At 50.4% G+C, this 21,875-nt stretch overlaps 1 protein-coding gene across 1 annotated transcript in view; it reads left to right on the forward strand.

Annotated features, from left to right (window-relative positions):
• Card11 (caspase recruitment domain family member 11) overlaps window positions 1-7,360 on the forward strand; it is a 75,521-nt gene extending 68,161 nt beyond the window's left edge. Inside the window, exons 22-25 of the mRNA XM_052754193.1 lie at window positions 693-872; window positions 2,237-2,361; window positions 5,889-6,004; window positions 6,801-7,360. Of these exons, the coding sequence (XP_052610153.1) occupies window positions 693-872; window positions 2,237-2,361; window positions 5,889-6,004; window positions 6,801-7,005 (626 nt within the window). The 3' untranslated portion in view covers window positions 7,006-7,360. The remainder of the gene's footprint in view (window positions 1-692; window positions 873-2,236; window positions 2,362-5,888; window positions 6,005-6,800) is intronic.
• Window positions 7,361-21,875: the final 14,515 nt, after the last annotated feature.

A 21,875-nucleotide genomic window follows, 5' to 3' on the forward strand; every position in this document is an offset into this window, starting at 1 on the left:
GAGCAGCTGAGCCATCTCTCCAGCCCCCAGCAAGTGCTCTTAACTGGTGAGCCGTCTTTTCAGCCCCCCATCTTGTTTTTGAGACAAACTCTCTCATTGGCCTGGTGACCCGGATGAGCCTTGACTGACTGACGAGCAAGCTCCCTGGGGACCCAATCCACCTATCTCTGCCTCCCCAGCACTGGGATTGTAAGCACACACACCACAGGATGTTTACATGGCTTCTAGAGATGAGCGCAGGTCTTCACACACTTTCACAGCACGTGCTGTGCCCCCTGAGCCAGGCGCCCCCCTCAGTTCTGCAGGTTTCTGAGTCCCCTGAGTTGTAAGTTTCTGGTGAGCCCTGTGGCCCCCATCAGGAGCGAACATTTCAATCAGGAAGGGTACCACTGCACTGGCTCTACTCCTGGTCACAAGCCACACCCCTATTCTAAGAAGCTGTCCTTGGTCTACTGAGGTGGCCCATACTTCAGGACACATTAGGGTTCCTGTATGTCTGTGTGTTTTCCCCACAGCCCCCTCAGAGGCATTCCCAGATGCCCAGAGTAGCTCCAAGATACCCATGTCCCTTCCCCCATCACCAGAGGCCTCCAGGCTCCATGGGGCCATGAGGGTGGCCAGGGCCTCTATACCCTAAACATGCCCTGGTACGGGGTGGACTCTGACAGCCCACCGCTTCTGTTCTCCACCAGAACTGGACCCTGAGAATGAGCTCAGCCGGAACCTCACCCTGATCCCCTACAGCCTAGTGAGCGCCTTCCACTGTGAGCGCCGCCGACCGGTGCTCTTCACTCCCACCATGCTGGCCAAGACACTGGTGCAGAAGCTGCTCAACTCGGGGGGCGCCATGGAGTTCACCATCTGCAAGTCAGGTGAGTGCGGCCAGATGGCAGGCAGAGGGACACAGGCCTCTGGAACCCATCACTAGGGTGACTCAGCCTCCTCCCCTAATTCTCCGCTCCCCTCTCTTCCATTGCCCTCCTCCTCTTCCTCCATCGGTGCCTGCCTACCCACCCCACTCCTCCTCAGTGTTCTCACACTGTACCCACTAAGTCACTTCCTAATGATCTGTAATCCACATACTTCTCTCCAGCTAGACCACAACTCCTTCAGTGCAAAAGCGTGTTTTAGCCGGGCGGTGGTGGCGCACGCCTTTAATCCCAGCACTCGGGAGGCAGAGGCAGGCGGATCTCTGTGAGTTCGAGGCCAGCCTGGGCTACCAAGTGAGTTCCAGGAAAGGCGCAAAGCTACACAGAGAAACCCTGTCTTGAAAAAAAAAAAGCGTGTTTTAACACACTTTTAATCCTAATGCTTGACCATGAGCAAGATCCTGTGGGTGGTGGGTAGATAGATGTGTGGATAGATAGGTAAGTGGGTAGATAGATGGGTGGGTGGATAGGTAGGTGGTCAGATAGATGAGCAGGTAGGTAGATGGGTTGGTAAGTGGGTAGGGAAATGGATGGATGGATGGTGCATGGATGATAGATGGAAATGAGTAGTAGGTAGAAGGGTGGTGCATGCCAGGAAGATGGGTGAATGGGTGGATGGTAGATGATGGATGGATGGATGGATGGATGGATGGATGGATGGATGGATGGATGATAGATTGATGATGGGTGAATAGGGATAGGTAGTAGGTAGATAGATGGTAGACAATTGGGAGATGGGTGAATGAGTAAATGGATGGACAGGAGGATGATGAATAGTTGGACAGGTAGATGCTGAATGGATGGATGGTATATGGATGGATGGGTGAGTAGATGGATGGAGAGTGAATAACTGGATAATGGATGAGTGGGTTGATGATAGATGAGTGTATGGGTTGATGATGGATGGGCAGATAGAGGGATGGATAGAGGATGAATGGACGAATGAATGGATAGGCATGTAGGGCTGGTTCTATAGGTGAGATTTATGGTTGAACTGGACTCTGTGTTGACCCACAACACCGGAGCTACTTTGTCCAGTAACACTCACAGCTGAAAAGCCAGAGCATGAGTGTTCACTAAGTCCCTGCTGCATGGTCTAGCATGAAGAGCATGAACCATGGCCTTGATCCCACCCTCAAGGAGCTTCCCCATCTAGTAGAGAAGATGAGGTTCCATTTAACCACATTGGGAAAGGACCAGGTAGATATCAAATTAGGTGCACCCAGGAGGGGACAGGTAGGGCCTGGAAGAAATGACCTACCACAAGTAGCACTTGCCACCCTGGGCACCAACTCCCCTCTCTGCAGATATCGTCACAAGAGATGAGTTCCTCCGGAAGCAGAAGACTGAGACCATCATCTACTCCCGGGAAAAGAACCCCAACACCTTTGAGTGCATCGTCCCTGCCAACATTGAGGCTGTGGCAGCCAAGGTGAGGAACACTGGGTACCAGCCAGGCTGAGACCCCACCCAACCATCTCTGTGATGGCTGGGTTATGGGCAAGAGTGGGTGACCACAGGTATGGCCATTCTTTCTCTCTGCTCAGGCCCCAGATCACTCTCTTCCTCCACTCGTTGTCCTCAGTCTCTGATGTGGGCTTGTGTTTTGAAAACCTCTGCTGTTTTCTGTGTCTGCCAATGGCCTGGTGTTGGCTCATATCAGCTAAGGGGGTGTGTGTGTGTGTGTGTGTGTGTGTGTGTGTGTGTGTGTGTGTGTGTGTGTGATAGAGAGAGAGAGAGGGAGAGAGGGAGGGAGGAGGAAGGGAGGAATGCATGGGAAGGGAGGGGGAGAGGGGAGAAGGAGGAAGAGAGGGAGAGAGAGAGAGAAAGAAGGGTGTACCAGGATGAGACAGAAGCACATTCTACTTTGCTTTCTGTTGCTAAAATAAAGACCATGACACAAAAGCAACTTGGGGAGGAAAAGGTTGATTTCATCTTAAAACTCTCAGGTCATGCTCCATCACTAAAGGAAGTTAGCACAGGAACTCCAGGCAAGAACCTAGAGGCAGGAAGTGAAGCAGAAGCCATGGAAGAACACTGCTTACCAGCTTGCACCTCATGGCTTGCTCAGCCTTCTTTCTTATACCCAAGACCACCTGCCTAGGGATGACACCACCCACAGTGGGCTGGGCCCTTCCTCACCAATCACTAATCAAGAAAACGCCCACAGATTTGCTTTGCAGGCAATCTGATGAAGGCAATTCCTGGACTGAGGCTCCCTCTGCCCAGGTTAGTGCATGTCAAGTTGACAACAAATAAATAAATAAACAGCACAGCATGGGTGTCAGGTGTCACATCCACTCAACCGTGGGAAAGAGAAACAATAGAAGAGTCACAGACAGCCACCCAGGAACGTCACAGTGTGCAAGTCAGATTCCTCTGGAGCTAGACGAGGTGACCCCGAGTGACCCTAACGGGACAAGACGATGCTGATCAGCTGTAAAGCATGGAGTTCTTCCTTGCTCTGAGGCTTGAGAGTCATGGCAGGGGAGAGGACAGCACCCTTGGGGGTAGCAGGAGCCAGTAACCTGGCTTGCCATACATCTGGCTGGTCATGTATACACCCTCCTCCTGTGTCATTGACATGCACAGATGAAGGCAGAGCCAACCTTTTTGGCCAGACTGAAGGCAGCATGCATGTGTGTTCGTGTGTGAGAAAATGCATGTGTATATGTGTACGTGTGTGTCGAGATCAGAGGACAACCTTGGGGGTCATTCCTCAGGCACCAGCCACGGAGGTGATGGCTAAGTTGGTTAGTTACAGCTGTGCAAGAATGAGGAGCTGAGTGCGATCCTTAGGACCCACCTGAAGATCCAGGCATGGTGGCATGGACTGTAATCCCGGCACTAGGAAGGGAGAGATAGGAGGTGCTGGCTCATCTTATGTCAACTTGACACAAGCTAGAGTTATCTGAAAGGAGGGAACCACAGTTGAGAAAATGCCTCCAGAAGATCCAGCTTTCTTAGTGATTTCTAGTGATGACATCCCTGGGCTGGTGGTCCTGGGTTCTATAAGAAAGCAAGCTGAGCAAGCCATTGGGAGCAAGCCAGTAAGCAGCTTCCCTCCATGGCCTCTGCATCAGCTCCTGCCTGCAGGTTCCTGCCCTGCTTGAGTTCCTGTCCTGACTTCCTTCAGTGATGGATGGACTATGGATGTGGAAGTGAAAGCCAAATGAAGCCTTCCTCCCTGAGTTGCTATGGTCACGGTGTTTCATCGCAGCAACTGTCACCCTGACTAAGACAGGCGGATTCCTGAGGTTTCACTCACCAGCACTAATCAGCTTAAGCAAATCATGAGCCCCAGGCCAAGAGAGAGACTGTCTCAAAAGAAACAAGGAGCCTGCCGCTGAGCAAGGTGACACTATGGTCGACTCCTCTTGCCTTGGATCCACATTCACACACGCACAACATCTGAGCTATGTTACATAGGAAATTAGAGGCCATCCTGGGCTACCTGAGATCCTATTCAAAAAAAGAAAGTCAGGTCCTTTTAGGGAGTTCTGGCGATGGGGAAGAAAAAGTAGGTGTGGTCTCAGATAAGACGGGTTTTACTAGAAAAGTGGCGCCCCACCAGCCAGGGTTAGCGGGAGTCAGAGGAGCCAACAGTGAGGGGGAGTGAGTGGGGGTGTGAGACTCGGGCTGTGTCTAGCTGCAGCCTGGCTGTCGGGTCCACAGTGCGTGCAGAGAAAACTTCATCGAGCACGTAATACTGTATCCTCCCCCCTCTTCCCTCCTCTACTCCCTCTCTCCTTCTCTTCTTTGTCTCTTTCCCTCCTCTTCTCCCTCCTCCCTCCCCCTCCTCTTCTCCCTCCTCCTCCTCTAGTTTTTCTAGAGTAGCTCAGACTGAAAACTAGCTGGAGAGTCTCCTACATCCCGCCTCTTAAGGGACGGGATTACAATCATGTACTGCCAAGCTTGATTTATATATATATTCTGTTTCTTGTTTGCCTGGGATTTTGTTAAGGTATTTTTTGTTTAGGGGTGTGTGTGTTTGTGTGTGTGTGTGTGTGTGTGTGTGTGTGTGTGTGTGTGTGTGTGTGTGTGTTTGTACAGTGTGACTGCAGTGCCCACAGAGGTCAGAAGAGAACATCACACCCCCTGGAGCTAGAGTTCCAAGTGGTTGTGAGCTGTCACATGGGTGCCGGGATCTGAACTCAGGTCCTCTGCAAGAGCAGCAAATACTCTTAGCCACTGAGCCATCTCTCCAGCCTTGTTTACTTGTTTTTTAGATACCCTCTCACTCTGGAGCCCAGGCTGCCCTCCAATCACTATCCTCCTGCCTCTGCTTCCCAAGTGCTAGGATCACAGGTGTATACCACCACACCTGGCTTTTTATATTCTTTGTATTTCTTTCTTTCTTTTTCTTTTTAATTTTGGCACTAAGTCTTACTAGGTAGTCTAGTCAAACTCCTGATGCTCCTGCCTCACCCTCCCAAGTGCTGGAACTCCAGGCACACACCCCCATGCCCAGCTTTCTATGTTCTTTTTATCGTTTAGTTTGGCTTGGTCTTTTAGACAGGTCTCACCATGTCGCCCAGGCTGACCTAAAATTCTCAATCCTCCTGCCTCAGCCTCCTCTAGGGCTTGATGCCTCAGCCAAGTGGAACGCGTTCTTTTCCACAAGCAGCAAGCTCCTGGTTAAGCAGGAGCCACAAGGTCCCTCCAGCCAGCCACCCTTCCTGACATTTTCTGTTCTCTTACCCAATACCAGGAGCAACCTGGAAGACTGGGGACAGGGGGGCAGGGAGTGTTCATTGCAAGCCCCCCTTGGGCTGGACCTAGACTGCAGATGCCACTGCACTCAGCGGGGTTGAACAGTGTCCAGAGGTGTGGGGCTCCGGCCTCACCGAGACCCACTTTGGAAGTTCCCTAGCTCAGCCTGGCACCCAGGCTTGGCCTGGCACCCACAAGGGTAGACAATGTGGGTGCCACTGCTGACAGTGATTGATGTGCTTCCAGAATAAACACTGCCTGCTAGAGGCAGGGATCGGCTGCGTGCGCGACCTGATCAAGTGCAAGGTGTACCCCATCGTGCTGCTCATCCGGGTGAACGAGAAGAACATCAAACGCTTCAGGTAAGGACACCCCAGTTCCCACGCTGGCCCCCCACACCACGCTCTACCCATCCCTTTCCAAAATCCTGGGTGCTGGGTCCTGTGACGCTGACCCTGAGCACAGTGGGGGAGATGCTGGGGCACGTATGTAAGACACAATGGGATGAATGTGGCTGTTGGGAGAGGGTCTGTCAACTTCCTGTCACTGAGATGAAGTACTTGAGAAGGAGGGAGGTGGCCAGATGTGGTGGCACAGGCCACTTGGGAGGATCAAAAGTTGGAGGTCAGCCTGGTAGAATAGTATTCAACCTTGAAAAAGGAGAACATTCTAACATCAGCCACGATAGTGGCACTCAAGGATAGGATATTGTGAAATCAGCCTGGGGCAGACACCACATGGTTCCACTTACAGGAAATCCCTAAAATATCAGATTCCCAGGGACAGAAAGCAGAATGGTGGGAGCCAGGTACTGAGGAGGATGGGTAGGGTGGAGTTTGTGTTTAATGGGAATAGGGTTTCCATTTGGGGTAATGACTTGATCTGGAATGAAACAGGTTCTCACCACATAGTCCAGGCTAGCCTTGAACTCACACATTAGCCCAAGCTGGTATTAAACTCTTCAGTAGTATTAAGTACACTCACTGCTGTGATCCCAGCACTTGAGAGGTGGAGGCAGCAGGTATCGGGCAAGTGTGGTCCAGTGGCCCAGGCGGGGGCAACTGTGCAATCCAGGCTTCCGTCTCACACTGTGGGCATCAAGCCCCGCAACCTCCTCATGTCTTCCCTTGCCATCTCTCTCTCCCCTCACCCTCACAGGAAGCTGCTACCACGGCCAGAGACGGAGGAGGAATTCCTACGTGTGTGCAGACTCAAAGAGAAGGAGCTGGAGGCCCTGCCCTGCCTCTATGCCACCGTGGAGGCTGAGATGTGGAGCAGCGTGGAGGAGCTGCTGCGTGTCCTCAAAGACAAGATCGGGGAGGAACAGCGCAAGACCATCTGGGTGGATGAGGACCAGCTATGAGTCCGTCTGAGTCTGAGCCGCTGGACACAGACATGGGGATCCTGAGCCCCTAGCAATGAAGTCACCAGAAGCCACCTGGTGGAAGGTCAGGGCCCGCTGGCGTGACAGTGATGAGCAAGCACAGGACACTGAGCCTGGGGCCCAAACCCAGCAGCCCCTCCGAGGCCAGAGCAGCAGTTGAATGTAAATGCATGGGACAGGGACAGATGACTACCCGCAAAGTGCAGGACTCCAACAGCCAGAGTGGCTGGCAGCCCTGGTGGAAGCGCAGAGCATGCGTCCCAGGCAGGCTGGGTCCTGGGAGACGGGACACCTCCCATGCCATTTTTTCTCTTGCATTAAATTTTCTCCAGTTCTTCGTTGTTGATCACATCCTTTGCAGGGGTTCTAATCCCATACCACCTCACTAGCTGAGGTTCTTTGCAGCAAAGTCACTAAGGCAGGAATGAGCTCAGGTTTCCCACGTGCACATGTTCTCTGACTATAGTCACCAGTATAGTTTCTCAGCTAGGGGTGGGACCTCAGGAGACACTCCCACCCCTGCAGGTCCCCCTAGAACCTTTATTGGTTTGATCCCCATGTGAATAACCACAGCTCTGTGAGCTCATGAGTGCAATGCCCTGTCGTGTCCAGGCGACGGCATTTCACAGCTCTCCACACACACTCACTTGGTGTGAGAGGGTTGATGTAGATGTTCCACCTACAGCCGAGCTTGCAGTCACTTAGTCTCAGCACTCACCAGTTACCAGTCTCTGCAGTAACCATTGCCCTCACCAGTTACCAGTCTCTGCAGTAACCATTGCCCAATGCGCACGAGAGCTTCTCTGACCAGGCTTGAGAGCAGCACACTTCTACGGGTGTGTTATGAATCTCCACTGGTTTTGTCACATAATCAAGACACCAATGTCCTCGGCTTTGTTCTTTAAAAAAAAAAAAAAAACAGCATAGTGCAGCTTCTGCCATTTTCAAAAGACACCCAACGTGCAACAACATTAGAAGTGGGGAGTGGATAGCCAGGAGACCCAGTGCGTACAGGTTCTCTCCCTCGTGCCTCACAACCCATCTCTAGTCTGCCAAGTAGCCGGGCACCTTTCAAATCAACATTCCTGACAGAGCCAGCAAGCGTGAAGCCTCCTTTTTCCAGAACAGCCCACGGAAACAAGCTGGCCGCTCTGGGTCTGCGGAGGTCCAGCTGCATCCATTTAAGTCGAGATAAAGCGCCTAGTGAGGAGCGAAGGGGCCGAAGGGCCAACACTCCCACCTCGGTAAAGCCTAAAGTGATGGTAAATTTTCTCCAAGCAGAGGCCCGTCGCTCTTCCACTTAGAAGTCTGGCCAAGGGGACAGACATGACCGGAAAGGAGTTCTCGGATAAAAGGTCTACTGATTTATTTCTATTTATTTATTTAAATTCGGAAGACCCAGGCTGGCTGGGCAGAAAAACCAAATACACTTCCTAGAGTTTGAGGGAGGAGTACAGAGTGAAGATCTGGAAGGGAATGAGTGTCTAGGTGCTCCCTTCCTCCAGGGATGGCCAAGCTCCAGCATGCAAGACTGAGGGCAGATCCAGGGTGACAATGGTTGAGATGGCAGGGAGGGATGGAAGGAGGTTCCCACCCACCACCCTACACAGCCTCAAAGTCCCCAGGCTCCCGGGTCTCACCCTCCCTCACACAGGGCCATGGCAGGCTCGTTGGGGTCTCTCTAAAAGGAGCACTCACATGTGGGCAGAGCCCAGAGCTGCTCAGAAAAGAGTGTAGGAGGCAGGAGGAGAGAGAAGGGGGTGCTTTCTGTGTTGTTTGGACACGGAAGTCACGAGTGAGGAGGCAGGTGCTTGCACCCTACCCTCACCCCACCCCCACTCCAGGCTGCTCTGAAGCCAGTGCCCGGTTCAAAACCATAGTAGAAGTGTCCACACTGGCTGGGTGGCCGGAAGTGACCCCGTGTGGGAATTTGTTTTTTTACATACACTGTGTCAAGTTCACATTGGGCTCTGAGCCCCACCCACCCCCACCTGTCTGGTGAGTAGTGATATAAGGGGGTGGGGGGTAAGGCTGGGAAACTGCACTCACCTCTAGGTGTATATCTGAAGGAGAAGTTACCGGAAGAGGGAAGGTAGGAAAGAGGAGAAATAACAAAAGAGAGAGGCAGAGCCCTTGCCGGCCAGGGAGCCCCGAGGACCCCTGGGATGGCAAGCCCATGCAGACCTGGCTTGGTGACGTGTGTTCTGGGGACTGAACTCAGGTCCCCAAGCTCGTCATCCAAGCACTTTGCCAGCTGAGCCGTCTCCAGACCTACCAACCCAATTTAAGCAATGAGCCTCTGGGAACTGGCGCCGTGAAAGCCCGTCAAAGTGTCATTTTAAGAGTGTATTCATTTATTTTAACATTTAGCGCGTGTGTGTGTGTGTGTGTGTGTGTGTGTGTGTGTGTGTGTGTGCACCTTGGCACACGTGGAGACCAGAGGACAGACTGCAGGAGTCTCTTCTTTCCTTCCACCTTGTAGATCTCAGGAATCAAACTCAGGTCATCAGGCTTGAGGACCAGCAACTCTACCCGCTCAGCCACCTCACTGACCTTTATCACAGGTGTCACTGCTGACTCGGTCTATGATTGGTCCACCCCATGGCTGGGGGCTTCAGTCAGGGGTGGCTTGACTGTCACCACTCTTGGGAAGACCCCTCCTGAATCTCTACTCATTCTCCCCCACACACAACAGAGCCTGGAGCATGTCGTCAGCATCGAGGAACCAAATGCTGCAAGGCCAGGGTCCAGGGTCAGTGCACACAAGGCCAGCCCATCATGCCTCCGCCACTCCGAGAAGAAGCTGGTGTTCGGAAACATTCCAAGCAATGCTTGAGAGCTGTTGCTGGCACCCTGTGGACTCAAGGCAGACAAAGGCTGAAGAGCCCAGGGTCCGGGGTCCTTTCTGCTGTCTTACAGAAGTGGCCCTGACCCTGGGCATGGCTAGGAGTGAGTTGTTTAGCAACCTAAGCCGTTAGGACTACAGATCCTAAAATCAAAACTGGAGCCCAAGGAGTTGAGGATGTGGCTCAGCTGGTAGGGTGCTTGCCTAGCACTCAGGAGATAGAGATAGGAGGATCAGAAGTTTAAGGGCACATCCTGGGCTATATGAGACCCTATCTAATAAAGGAATAAATAAATATTCTAAAAGGACCTTGAGGAACTGAGGGTGCTGCTCAGTGGGTAGAGTGCTTTACATGCATGAGTCCCTGGGTTTCATCCCCAGCACCACAGAGAGAGAGAGAGAGAGAGAGAGAGAGAGAGAGAGAGAGAGAGAGAGCACCTGGAGCCTTGGATACCCGGCCCAGAACTCACCTCTGAAAGAGCTCATGTCACCATGTCCCTAGAGACCCTGGCTGCTCCAAACAAGCAAATGCACAGGCCACGTGTTGTCCTTTCCTGAGATGGAGTTGAAGGGCGCTGTGGTGTGAACAGCTGGGCTGGCCCTGGTTCTCCCGGAGTGAGGGATGCCAGACCCCTTGGCTGCAGTTGACCCTCCCTGGATCGAGGAGGACACCCAAGGGGAGGGAGCACCAGCCCTCCTGAGGCCAGAGTCAGCCCCAACAGTGCTCCCAGCCCAGCAGACACAGGCACTGAAGTTTTCAGAACTCGGCTCTGCTGCATTTGGAGGTGAGGTTAATAAGCAGATGTCGCTCGAGGGGAAGGTGGCCTGTGAAACCCACCCCCAGGCAGCTCCTGCTAGTGCAGACAAACCACAGAAGCCCAAACTAGGGAGGAGGTGTGGGCCCACAGACCTGGAGATGGGGGCTGAGTCTGGGGTGAGGGGGCAGGTAGCGGGAAAACCCTCAGGTGGCTGACTGTTTTCCTGTGTCTGTCAATCTAGCCTCAGTCCTTCATACTTTATTACCGTCACCAGGCTGCGGATTTACAGCTATCTTCACTGGAATTACCATCCGTGCGGCATTTTCCAAGGGCTCTCTTTTCCTTTGCATTCTTTTTTGGGGGAGAGAGAGAGAGAGAGAGAGAGAGAGAGAGAGAGAGAGATTGCTAAGGAAGGCTTCTAGCACCCTCTAGTGGTAGGAATGGCTTTGCCATGCCCTCTGTGTACCTAGGTGTGTATACATGCTTATTTAGGTATGAACACATATGAGGATGTTGAGGCACACATGTTTGCATGTGTGTTCCAGCACATGCATGTGTATGCACATTGGAGTATATGGACATGTGAGAGTGTGGTGTGTGGTGTGTGTGCATGCACATGTGTGTGGCTGTGGGCATTCAGATGTTCACTCATGCTAAGTTCTGGGGGTCAGATCTGTGGGGGACACATCTGAGCACGGTCTCAACATGAATGCCTAGAGGTCCTAACTCTCCTCCAATGGCCTCAACACCTCCATACTGTGGTAGCAAGCTGTTCCCTGAGCTGAGCAGACCCAGCCTCCAGTGACTGTCCCCCTCAGACCCACTGATCTGTCTTTCAGCCAGAGAGGTGGACGTCAGGAAGTGGGGAGCATAAAGGGAACCTTGATTTCCTTACCCAGGATTCTACAGTCCTAGATGTCCTCCTCCACAGAGACGTGGCATGACCTGGTCACCCCTTTTGTGCATCGCCTACTTAAGCAGAGCTAACACCTGGACAGCCCTTCTGGGCTCCTGACCCTTTCCCGCCCCACCCTACCCCAAAGCCCAAGACCCTCAAAGCCATTCCTCCAAATCCTACTGTGGTGGTTGGAATGAAATCGCCCCCAGAGGCTCATGGGGAATGGTATTATTTGAAGGGATTAGGAGGTGTGGCCTTGCTGGAGTAGGTGTGGCCTTATTAGAAGTAGTAAGTCACTGGGAGTCAGCTTTGAGGTTTCAGAAGCTCAAACCAGGCCCATAGTCTCTCTTCCTGCTGCCTGCGGATCCAGATGTAGACTCTCAGCTCCTTCTCGAGTTCCACGTCTGCCTATATGCCACCATGCCTCCCGTCATGATGATAACGGACTACACATCTGAACTGTAAGCCAACTAGTTTTCCTTTATAAGAGTTGCTGTGGTCAGGGTGTCTCTTCACAGCAATAGAAACCCTAACTAAGACACCTACCATCTTCAACTCCAGCTCAGGGTGGTCCGTGTGGAGGAGAAACTGCCAATAGGCCCTGAGTGATTCCCCAAGATGTACTCGAGTCCATGGCTACTCCTGACTGCTTGCACCCCATACACAGTTCAAGTATGCCTCTGGGTTTCCAGCTGTGAAATGGATCAACATTATGAAACTGGATCACAGCGCTGCACATGTTGCCTGTAGTATACACATTGCAGCAAGTGCATATCTTTATGACATGGGAAAAGAATAGCCAATCAAACATGGTTTTCTTAGTTAGCAAAGGAGAAAGCAGTGAGGTGGGACACATGGCGGGGGGCAGTCCATAACATTTGTCACAATCTATTTCTTTATAAAACACAGGAGGAAGGGACTTGGGTTCAGTAGATAAGGCACTTGCCCCACAAGCATGAGGACCAGAGTTTGGGTCCCCAGAACCTACATGAAAGCTGGGCAGGTGTGATGTCATCCCAGCTCTCAGGTGGTGGAGACAGGGGAAGCCCATGAGTAAGCAGGCTAGCAACTATTCAATCAGCAAGCTCTGGGTTGGATTGAGAGACCCTGCCTCAGTAAATAAAGAGAGAGTGATCACAGATGTCAACCTCAGGTCTCTACATGCACTCACACACACCCACACACATGCAAACATATACATACTTACAATTCATATATGCACATATACATACCAAAGAAGAACATGCATAGAAAGTATTAGAATTCCATGGACCTGGAAGCCAAGAACACAGCAGGTTCATTCTATACTTCTGCAGTTTTCTGTGTGTTTGAACTGATTAGAGCAGAGACAGTATAGCCAGGTAAAATAGTGCACACCTGTTATCCGTGTACTTTGTATACTGAGGCGGGAGGATCAGGAGTTCCTGGGCTATATAGTAAGACCATGCCTCAAAAAAAATAGACATATAGAAAGATGGATGGATGAATGGGTGGGTGGGTGGGTAGATAGATAGATAGATAGATAGATAAGTAGATAGATAAATAGATAGATGGATGGATGGATGATAGACAAACAGACAGATAATAAACAGATAATAGATAGATAGATAACAATACTAATAATGAGGAGGAGGAAGATAGAGATAGATGATAGGTAGACAGATATGTAGATAGATAGATAGATAAATAGATAAACAGATAATAGATAGATAATAATAATGAGGAAGAGGAAGATAGATGATAGATAAATAGGTAGATAGGTAGATGATAGATATAGATAGATAGATAGATAGATAGATGATAGACAGATATAGATAGATAATAAACAGATAATAGATAGATAAAAAGATAATAGATAATAATACTAATAATGAGGAGGAGGAGGAAGATAGATGATAGATAAATAGGTAGATAGGTAGATGATAGAGATAGATAGATAGATAGATAGATAGATAGATAGATAGATAGATGATAGACAGATATAGATAGATAATAAACAGATAATAGATAATAATACTAATAATGAGGAGGAGGAGGAAGATAGATGATAGATAAATAGGTAGATAGGTAGATGATAGAGATAGATAGATAGATAGATAGATAGATAGATAGATAGATAGATAGATAATAGGTAGATAGATGGATAGATAGATAGATAGATAGATAGATAGATAGATAGATAGATAGATGGATGGATGTGACATTAATCTTCTGAGAAGACTCAGACCCCTTTAGGGCTCCTGGGAGGGTGGATGTTGGATGCTCATTCTGCCTGTCCCTGAACCTGCTGAGTGATGGATGCTTCACCTCATTGCCCCTGTCCATCCTGACCCCCTGTCTCCATCAAACCTTAGGGATCCTCTGCCCCTTCCCAACACTTAGTGGTTCACTCACTCGAGTGGCTCCGCTCTCACTGAATGTATGAACTCTGTAACCACCACCTACTACAACCTCGATGCCACCGCAGGCAGGGTCCAGGGAGCTCCCGATATGCAGTGCACGAGATGGTTTAGGGGGTAAAGAAAGTAGTATATATCCTATAGATGACATGTGCGTGATATATAATATGAGACTATGAAATATATTGATGATCTTGATTTTCTGTTATCGTCTATCATTGGCAAGAAATGCAGGCTTCCCATAAGTTCATAAATTACGGTGATGCATACCCCTCTCTCTCTCTCCCCCCACTCCCCTCCTTTCTCTTTGAAAAAAAAAAAAAACAGGTTCTCTGTATGTGATCCTGTCATCCTGCATCTTCCTGCTTCCACCTCCTGAGTGCCTAGATTACAGGTGTAGACCACCACACTCGGTTTGCAAAGTTTCCTTTTATAATCCAACCACTGGAATTGATAAAGATAATGAGGTGACCACTGGTTGATAGTCCCTTCCATAAAATACTTGCTGCACAAGCATGGGGACCTGAGTTCCCTAAATCTATAGAAAAAATGGGGTGGTGGCTCACAGATATCTGTAACTCCAATTCCAGAGGCTCTGACGCCCTCTTCTGGCCTCTGTGAGCACTGCACACAAACGGCAGAGAAGCAAGCAGGCAAAAACATCCATGCACATAAAAAAATAAAAAATAGATCTTTTGGGAGAAGATGGCTCAGCAGACAAAGGCTCTTGGCACGTAAGTCTGATGATCTAAGATCGAGCCCCAGATTGCATGTAAAGGGGGAGAGAGAGAACTGATTTCATAAAGTCCTCTGACCTTTATATGCATGCCCAGTCATGTGTGCCCACACCTGTACACACACACACACACACACACACACACACACACACACACACACACACACACACACACACACACAATTAAAAAAAATAAATGTAAAGACCTAAAATAAAATAGATCTTTCTAAAAAATGACAGTTCCTGAGGAGTAGCCCCTAAAGTTGAGCTCTGTTCTCCAGACATGCACACATACCCCCAAACGTGTGGGAGCGTGCACACAACATACCAACACACACACACACACACACACACACACACACACACACACACACACACACACACGCTACATACCAGAAAAAAAGTGATTATACTTAAAGATGAGGTGTGGTGGAGGATGACATATGGATGCTGAAGGAAGCTCTGTGCCCCAGCCAGGTGTCTGACTCTAAAACCTACATGTGCTGCCCCTGGGATACACTCCAGTGCTGAGTGGGCCATGCGGAATGTGGGACATCTTTTCTTACACGTCAAAGGACCAGATGCACACCACATGTCATGCAGGTGGAACTGATGGTTAGGGATATATGGATGACAGGGCCTCCAACCTCCTCTCTCTGTCTCTCTCTTCCTTTCTTTCTCTCTCTGAAATTACACGGACAACATCCCTCCCTCCTCTTTCTCACATCCCCTTCATTCCAAAGGAACCACAGATCTACCCAAGTCCAGGTCCTGTATTAGCCCCACCTCCCATTAATTAGCTGTATAACCTCAGACAAATGTCTTTCTACCTGGGCCTGGGTCTCTCCACCTGCCAAATCAAAAGGTGACCTGAAGTGTAGCTCAGTGGCAGAGCACCTGCCTAGAATCCCCCAGTGAGGGGCTGGGGTGTGGCTCAGTGGTAGAGCACCTGCCTAGAATCCCCCAATGAGGATCTTACTGTCTTACTTTTCTGAAGATGTCTTCAGCATAGTCTGGGATTGTTTGTCCAGATACCTCTTCACTGAACAGACCCTATGTCTAACCCAGGGTTGCTTCTGACAGATCCACCAACAGAACAGCTTCCACCTGGAGCCAGTGGATTTACCCCTTGCTTATCAGCCATGGTCTAGCCCAGTGGTTCCCAACCTTCCTAACGCTATGACCCTTTAATACAGTTCCTCATGCTGTGATGACCCCCCAATTATAAAATTACTTTTGTTGCTACTTCATATCTGTAATTTTGCTACTATTACAAATTGTAATGTAAATATCTGTGTTTTCTGATGGTCTTAGATGACTCCTGTGAAAGGGTCATTTGACCCCCAAAGGGGTCACAACCCACAGGTTGAGAACCATTGGTCTCACCAAACTGGATGGCAGGTGGAGTTAGGCACTGCCCGCACACAGCGCCCTGGGTAGAAATAGGCCAGATATCCCAGAGCCATAGTTGCACTTAGACCTAATAACTCATGGACATTTTGTTCATGCTCCAGGAAGCAGGTGGTGCATGGGAAGGTGCTCACGGGCCCCCAGGTATCAATCAAAGGCCAATTTTTCTTTTAGAGGTTGAGGCCACTTGTGAAGGTGGCACAAAATGAGTCTGTAGAGATCCTCAGAGGTCCACCAGCAGGGGACAGCAAAACACAAGTCCTAGTCATGGTTCCCAAGCAGGTCAGGGGAGGGCCGGAGCCCTGACTCAGCCTCATGGGAGGCCTGGCCCCTTCCTATCCCATCCTACAACCAGGACCCCTGCTCCCAGAATGCCTGTGTACCTCTCAGCCCCTCTCCTCACCATGCCCTAAAAAAGCCACTGTCTGCTGGGGATGGTGGCACATGTCTTTAGTTCCAGCACCGGGGAAGCAGAGGCAGGTGGAGCTCTGTGAGATCAAGGCCATCCTGGTCCATGGAGTGGGTTCCAGGCCAACTAGGGCCTACATATGAAACCCTGTCAAAAAAAGCAAAGAAAAGAAACCATATATTCCTTGGCAGTGGAGTGGGTTCTGTGAGCACTGCACAGTAACACCCACAAGAAGTGGAAAGTCTCCATGGAGAACTGAGGCTCCGCCATCTTTGTCTCCCCGGGGCTTAGAAATCCACTTCATCATTCAGTCCTTAAGACCTCTGGAGATGCGGGGGCATACGTCATCTCTAACACACCAAAGAGGAAACTGAGGCCCAGAGATCAGATGTGACTTCCCTGGCCAAAAACTGCCATGGGGCTTTAGAACTGAATCTCTGGGACCCAGGCAGGCTGGCATCCTGTGGTCACTCACAGCACACACTGAGAGGTTGGCAGAGCTACACAGACACCTGTAGAAAATAGTACCCAATGTGCAACATGCCCCAGAAAAGACTAGGCTAAATGTCACATGGGTTTGGTGTGGCATGATGTGGTTTGGTTTGGTTATGACACGTCCCACTACATAGCCCAGGCTGGCCTGGAACTGGCTGTGTGTCCCAGCCTGGTCTTGAACTGGCCAAGACGCTCTTTTTCAACCAAAGCGTGGGATTCTGGGTGTATACTACTATACCTGGCTGCACAGGGGCTCCAATGCATCATCTTTGGAGACACATAGGAGAGGTGAAAGGTTCAGGGGGTCCCGGTGAACCCCAAGAACCACTGCTATTTTCTCATTGCACCAGTATCTTCCCCCTTGTGCCTGGAAAAACACAGTTCCCACGAAGAGAAGGATGGGGATCTGTAGCACAAATTCTAACTGGTCTTAATAATAAAAACCCGGAGTCAGATATAGGGGTAAATACTGAAAGAGCAGAGAAGTAAAAGAGCCAGCCACAGTCACCTCTCACCTTCAGGACTTCTCAGACCAAAAAGAGAAGTCTCCTCCCACCTTATATTGCTGTTGCCACCTCCCTAGTGCTGGGATCAAAGCTGTGTGTGCTCCCACCGCCTGGCTCTGTTTCTACTTTAGGTTGGATCAATCTCGTGTAGACCAGAGTAGCCTTGAACTCCTGATCTTCCTGCTTCCTCCTCCAAAGTGCTGGGATTAAAGGTGTATGCCACCATTGCCTGGCCTCTATGGTTAACTAGTGGCTAGCTCTGCCCTCTCATCTCCAGGTAAGCTTTATTTGTTAGAGCACAAACAAAATATTACCACAAGGACCCTTCACCAGAGCTTCTAGAGTTCTACATCTGGATGACCTGATGCAGCCCTTGAAATTTGGGGATGAAGCTGGGCTTGGTAGTGTGTGATCCCAGCACTTGAATAGCTAAAATATAAGAATTGCAAGGTTGAGGTCAGCCTGTGCTACATAGTTAATGCTAGACCATCCAAGGCTATGTACTAAGATAGAATACTTGCTGTATAAGCATGAGGACCTGAGTTTGGGTCCCTGTGACCTGCCTGGGAAGTCAAATGGGGCAGCATGTGCCTGTTATCTTAGAGATGCGGAGGCAGAGATCCCGGGACCTCTGTGGTCAGCCAGCCTAGCCAAAACTGAGCTCCTGGAAAGAGACACAGTCTCAAAACATAATGTGGAGATGGCTCAGTGAGAAAAGTGTTTGCCACACAAGCTTGAGGGCCTGAGTTCAAATCCCAAGAACTCAGATTAAAAACTGTGCACATTCATGTATGCATCTATAATCCTAGGGCTCCTGTAGTGAGAGGGGCAATGGAGATAAGAGAATTCCCAGAAGCTTATGGGTGAGCTAGCTTGGCATACACAGTGGCGAGACCCTGTCTCAAATAAGCGGGAATCAAGGATTGACACTCCAGGATGTCCTCTGATCCCCACAACTCACTGTGGCGTATGCACGCCATACTCACACACACAATATACACATACTCACATACACAATATACACAAAATACACATAGATTTTTTTTTTTTTTTTTTTGGTTTTTTCGAGACAGGGTTTCTCTGTGTAGCTTTGCGCCTTTCCTGGGACTCACTTGGTAGTCCAGGCTGGCCTCGAACTCACAGAGATCCGCCTGGCTCTGCCTCCCGAGTGCTGGGATTAAAGGCGTGCGCCACCACCGCCCGGCACACATAGATTTTTACAATAATCAGATGGGGATCAATTAAGGAAGACATCCAACATTGACCTCTGACCTCCACATGAATGAGCACACATACACACAGAGCGCGCGCGCGCGCACACACACACACACACACACACACACACACACACACAAGAATTTTAGGGTGCTGGTGCCCCCAGGATGGCCATTCCTCTCTCCTGTAGGACTTGACTACAAGCTCTTCTTGCAGAAGAGCACCCCTCCAGGGGCTAAGCCCACCTTTCCTAGGGCCAGCCCTGGCCCCCCACTGTGGACTGGGATATAAATTAAAATTCAATTTCATTAGAGCCAGTGAGCAATCAATCCCTGGCTGGGCTAACAATGCAGGGCAGGGGGCCTCACTGCCTTCTGAAGCTGTAATTCACTTGGCCCTCCCCCGCTCTTGTTCCCAAACTGCTAGAGCTGCACTTTCCAACCAAATTTATGGTCCTGGCAGCGTCTGGGGCCTGAGTTACAGCTGCAGGTTTGATCGGGGACTGCATTATTCTGCATCTAATCCTTGCGCCTGACAGCCAGGGAAAGGCCTGGTGCTCTCCCAAGCTAGGCATTGTCCTCTGGCCAGCCAGGCTCAGCTGGAGGCCGAGGGGTCCCAGGCCTAGGCCCCAAGCCACACACACCCACGCAGGACAGCTGCGATCCCAGAGCTCAGCCCACATCGGTGCTGATGTCCGCCAAGCGCTGTGGGTTGCGTTGAATTCTGAAAAGGGGAATGGAATCCCACATTGAGAGGCCATAAACTGAGGCATTGAGAGATCACTTGAAGGTTCAGCTAGTGGACTCTGAGCCAGTGCATCACAGAAATACTTCCCAGGAATGCACAGAGCCCGTGTCCTTGGGTTCCATTACAGTACTGCCAACATGAGCCAAAAGCAAACTACCCATACATCACAGATCAAGTGAATTAAGGAATCTCATAGCGCCTCTCTCTCTCTCTCTCTCTCTCTCTCTCTCTCTCTCTCTCTCTCTCTCTCTCTCGCTCTCGCTCTCTCTCGCTCTCTCTCTCTCTCTCTCTCTCTCTCTCTCTCTCTCTCTCTCTCTCTGTGTGCGCGCACACGCGTGTGTGCCTGCTCACATGCTGTATGCACAGATGTGCACAGATGTGCATACAGAAGCTCGAGGAGAACATTGGTATAATACTTAGTCACTCTCCACCTTTCTTCCCTTGAGAAAGAGTCTCTGTAGCTCAAACTAGCCTAGAATTCATACCACTCCTGCTTCCTCAGCCACACAAATGCTGGGATTACAGAGATGGGCCATCATACCCAGAAAAACATGCTTTTTTCTTATTTATTTATTTATTTATTTGCTTGTTTATTTATTTTTATGTGCATTGGTGTTTTGCCTTCATGGTGGAGGTGTCAAGAGCCCCTGGAGCTGGAGTTACAGACTATTGTAAGCTACCACGAAGGTGCTGGGAATTGAACCTGGGTCCTCTGGAAGAGCAGCCAGTGCTCTTAACTACTGAGTCTTCTTTCCATCCCTTATTTTTACTTTTTATAGCAAAGATTCTGATTGAACCCAAGGCCTTGCATATGCTAGGGAAACACTGTACCACTGAGCCACCCTGCCAGTCCCTCACTGGGGGATTCGAGGCAGGTGCTCTACCACTGAAACACACCCCAGCCCCTCACTGGGGGATTCTAGGCAGGTGCTCTACCACTGAGCCACACCCCAGCCCCTCACTGAAACACACCCCCATACTTTACCATCTAGCTATGTCCTCATCCCAAAAGCTTGCTTTAAGATGCTTGCTCTCCCTGGCTACATTTAAAAGTTTCCATCTCCTCATGAAGGAATCAGACATTGCTTATTGGTCCAGAGAGGAAGGATCAGTGTGCATCCACCCACAAAGGGAATGGCCTTTGGGGACCCTGAGCTCCTTTCATTAGAACTGGGCCACTGGGCCAGACTCCTTGACCTCTAACCTCTTTGGCTGGCCTTGGAGATAAGCGGACAAATTAAGTAAGAGAAAGGCTGGTCTAAAGCCCTTCCTCAGGGGGCAGCATGCCCCACCCCCAAGCCTCTTACAGTGGTCTGTTGGGGAGCAGAAGGAGCGACCTGAGTCAGTTTCAGATCTGGCTGCCTGAGATGGACTTCCAGACCAACCCGCAGCCTCCATGAAATGAAGGTGATCGTGTGTGCCATCATGAAGGAGTTCCTAGGATCCCAGCAAAGGGTCTGCCCCACCCCCACCCCTGTAGGGACCCAGCAAAGGTGACTTTCTCCCCACTTCGCAGGGTTCTCCTTGGAGAAACAGTGCTTAGGAAAGCCTCCCGGGGAATCTTAGAGCTCCACGGAGAAGCAATGCCCACAGGAGACTGTTGTACAGGACTCTCCTTGTCACCACCCCACCGCCATCTTTAGGAGTTCGGCTGAGCATGCTTGTAAAGGACCACTGTAACTGGGCTTGTGACTGCTGATATTCCCTCACAGGAGAGGGGAAGGAGGTCCTAGGACCCTCACCTTGGTATCCAGCCATCTCTCCCAACCAGTTGTACGCAATTCTGCCCTCACTGCGCTTGGCCTTAGGGTCCCTGGGAAGCGCTAGAAGATGTAGGTAGGGTAGGATGAGGGGAGGGGACTTTGTCTACACAGGCATGGACAGTCATCCTCCACGCAGGGTAAAGGCCTCCCAGTGTGGCTGCTTTGAGGTCACCCTTGCTCTTACCTGTAATTCCTCACTTGCTGCTCTGTGAATCTAGTAAACTGATTCCTGGGTGCACTGTGGTGACATTGTACCTTGGTTTGTCACTGGGACCTTAGGAGTAAGAGATGTCTGTGTCTCACCCGGGAAAGGAACGGTAGCAGCCGCGATGCAAACATAGCAAAGCGAGACGTGCCAGCCTGGGCGACTGTCCAGCTGAGTCTGTCACCTCTTTATCATGGCTGTCATTCTCCAGTGCAGGCCACTGTCACCTCCCATGGGCCACAGCAAAGCTCTCCTCCTTTCCATGTGGGCTCCCTGCAATCTACTACCTTTCCTATAACAAGAGGGTCAGTGTGTGAGTGTGTGTGTGTGTGTGTGTGTGTGTGCGCGCGTGTGTGTGTGACATAGGTGGGGGTCACCATCATGTGGGTTCTGGGGATTGAACTCAGATCATCAGGCTTGACAGCAAGTGTCTTTGTCCACTCACTGAGCCATCTTGCCAGCC

Source organism: Peromyscus californicus, unplaced genomic scaffold, assembly GCF_007827085.1.
Source record: "Peromyscus californicus insignis strain IS unplaced genomic scaffold, ASM782708v3 Scaffold_2__1_contigs__length_46816999, whole genome shotgun sequence".
In the NCBI taxonomy this organism is placed as follows: Eukaryota; Metazoa; Chordata; class Mammalia; order Rodentia; family Cricetidae; genus Peromyscus; species Peromyscus californicus.